At 34.3% G+C, this 2,770-nt stretch overlaps 1 protein-coding gene across 2 annotated transcripts in view; it reads right to left on the bottom strand.

Moving 5' to 3' along the window:
- Positions 1-1,670: 1,670 nt before the first annotated feature.
- The window catches only part of SLC4A4 (solute carrier family 4 (sodium bicarbonate cotransporter), member 4), a 497,732-nt gene continuing 496,632 nt past the window's right edge, over positions 1,671-2,770 (bottom strand). The window contains exons 23-24 of one of the 2 annotated variants that reach the window (XM_006896827.1): positions 2,507-2,586; positions 1,671-1,819 (exon numbers count right to left, since the gene is read on the bottom strand). In XM_006896827.1, the coding sequence (XP_006896889.1) occupies positions 1,714-1,819; positions 2,507-2,586 (186 nt within the window). In that variant the 3' untranslated portion in view covers positions 1,671-1,713. Of the gene's footprint in view, positions 1,820-2,506; positions 2,587-2,770 lie in introns of those variants that run through there. The other variant, XM_006896828.1, reaches the window with a different exon arrangement.

The following is a 2,770-nucleotide window of genomic DNA, read 5'->3' as shown; positions in this document are numbered from 1 at the left end:
TTATTAAAAGCATTATGCTTAAATACCATGCTAAATTTGGTTAATAGAGGTCTAATTTTCAATATGGAACTCTGAAGCACACACACATACGTATATATGTATTCATATACACACACACACACACACACACATATTTTATATGTCTTTATCACAATGGAAAACTGCCTTTGCATCCTAAAAATGTGTGTAAATATTCTTAAAGTGTATACCCAGAGACCTCTGCAGATCTATCTGCACTCCCATATATACTGTATAGATGTGCAAATGGCCTATCAATATTTCTCTGGACTTTATATACTATATATTTGGGCTATTGTGACTGGCGTCTGGGCAATAACATTTGTCTGTCTTTATCTGCATAGTGACAAATATCTTAGACCGCTCATGTTTGTTTGTTTTTTTTCTTATGTGTTTTAGGCTATATGAAATTGACATAGGAAACTTGGTAAGTTTGTCCTTAAGCTTAAGCTACTAGCAATCTTTCTCTTTCTAACTTTGCACCTGTGTGCACCAGCCACACACAGAGTATGTACATAAACACACAAATATTTCAAAGTGAAAAAATATCTAACAATACTGCATAGGACAATGACATGGTAATACAATCAATATTTGTGCCTGGATACCACTATTATCATACCATCAACTATTCCTAATTTATAGGAGTCACTCCCTTCTCATCCCATCTCCTTCACTGAACAGTTATAAAGAAAGGGGGAAATGGATGTTCAAAAACATGGTGCTGTTAGTCTGATACAGCCTTCTGGCTTACCCCAAAGTTTGTTTGAGTGTGTATGTAAAAATCACATTATATACAATATAATTTTTTACAGAAAGCCTGGCAGCTACAAATAAGAGGTAGAACTACTCAAAACTATGTTTCCTGCTGCAGGAAAAAATTCATTTTCTTTACAGTAATTAAAAAAAAGTTTAAAAAATTGACAAAAAGTAAGTTGCAGGTTAGGCCCCCATAATTTAAACAACAAAATCTAGGAAGAAAAATATTCTTCAATGTACTCAACAGAGAAGCTCATTAAAGGGTTAAAAAAAGTTGCATAGGAAAAGGGACATTCCAGAACTTGCTACAATGATGGCAATAGTTTTTCTACAGGGAGTAAAGTACCTTAAGTTTTTCTTCTTTTGATGATAACTCTAAGAGTAGGGTTTACAAGCAAGAACAAGTAAGAGTAGCAGCACTTTGTCCAGTCCTGGAGAGCTCTATAAGCAAGAACAGAATCTGCCTGCAGGTCAAAGTTTCTTTCATCAGACAGAGAGGCAAGCCAGTAAGCACAGCTCCAAAGCTAAAGTGGTTAAGTTCCTTCAGAGTTTTAATAAAGGGTGCCATGAAATCCTTAATACTTTTGCCCTCCATGTAAGAAAGGAAGGGGACAGGGTCTGTGCATGTCTCGAGTGCATGACAGAGTAATTTGGTTGTCAGAGGACACATCTGAAAGTATAAGATACAAAGGAGGACTCTTCAGATGAGGTTTATAAGGAACGGTGCACTAGTGTCTTGATTTTACCTATGCAAAAGAAAAGCAGAGAGAGCACTATATTATTTGGCCAGTGAACAAAAACAGAAGACAAAATAAAAATTTCCAAACTAAGCAAATAACCAAAGGAAAGGAAAGAAAGGGAAAACAACAAACCCCAACCAAAAAACCCCAAGAACATAAAGAACAAAAATTGTCAGTATTAAGAAAGACAAATGGGTTACAATGAAGTTTCTGTTCCCTTGCTCCTCCAGAAATAATCATTGTCTTCAGGCTCAAGTTCTATTCTAATTTGAGGCACAACTTTCACTGGAGTTCTAGGAGGACTAGAGAAAAAGAAAATAAAAAAGGAAAAGAAAGTAAATTAGGTTTCATGTATCATCCATTATCACTTTATACAGAACCCAAATATGCTTTGTTCCCTTATCTTTACATATATTCAAAAGGAAAAAAAGAACATATTGTTATTTTAAATGTGTTAAAAGTACCAAGTTAAGAAATTAAATAAAAATTTACTAAGGTTCTACATTTGACTAAAAAATACATTTTAGAGAAATGACTAAAGGTAGGTTTTACTATGTCAGAGTTTAAAGGTAGGAAAATCTTGTAGTAAGATATAATTTAGAGATTTCACCCTTTTGAAAAGCAAATAGAATCTGAAATCTCTAGAATCTTATTAAAAGAGACAGAAATTACAGTAGTAAAGGTGCCAGGAGATGACAGTTACCCCTTTAATCAGAGATCATACTGAAATCCTAGGAGATAATGTTGATTCTGGGCTTTAACTAAGTAATATTGAAATATTCCATTATTTCTAAGCACAAGTAGGTCTCTTAGAATGCTTTCGGCTGGTAAAAGGTAAGATGAAGTTTAAGGATTGGGCAATTTATTTAAGATAAACCATGTAGTAGAAGAACAAGAAGTACTGCCAACAATCCGCCATGGACTACATTTTTGTGGGGCAATCAGCCCATAGAACAGAAAGAAAGAAAAATTACTGAGCTGTCCTTTACCTTGGCATACTGAGTGATTGAAGGAAAGGAATTTTATCAGCACGATGTGTGGCGTTCAAGGAATGTTGATGATCTCTCTCCTGGAAAACAGAATTGTTTAGAAAAATCATGTATGGTTAGTTTTTGATAACATGTAAAATTACAGTAAAGGTAAAACTTTTTCACAAAAATCAGTGTGTTCTCACAATGATGCATTTTTCATAATTGGAAAGAGTTAAGACAGACAGATTTGTTGTTGTTTTTGTTGTTATGTGCCATCGAGTC

This window comes from Elephantulus edwardii, unplaced genomic scaffold (assembly GCF_000299155.1).
Source record: "Elephantulus edwardii isolate Elephantulus edwardi_28Jun2011 unplaced genomic scaffold, EleEdw1.0 scaffold00192, whole genome shotgun sequence".
NCBI lineage: Eukaryota > Metazoa > Chordata > Mammalia > Macroscelidea > Macroscelididae > Elephantulus > Elephantulus edwardii.
The sequence above is the reverse complement of the archived record's forward strand: the minus strand, read 5'-3'. Positions and strand labels throughout refer to the sequence as shown.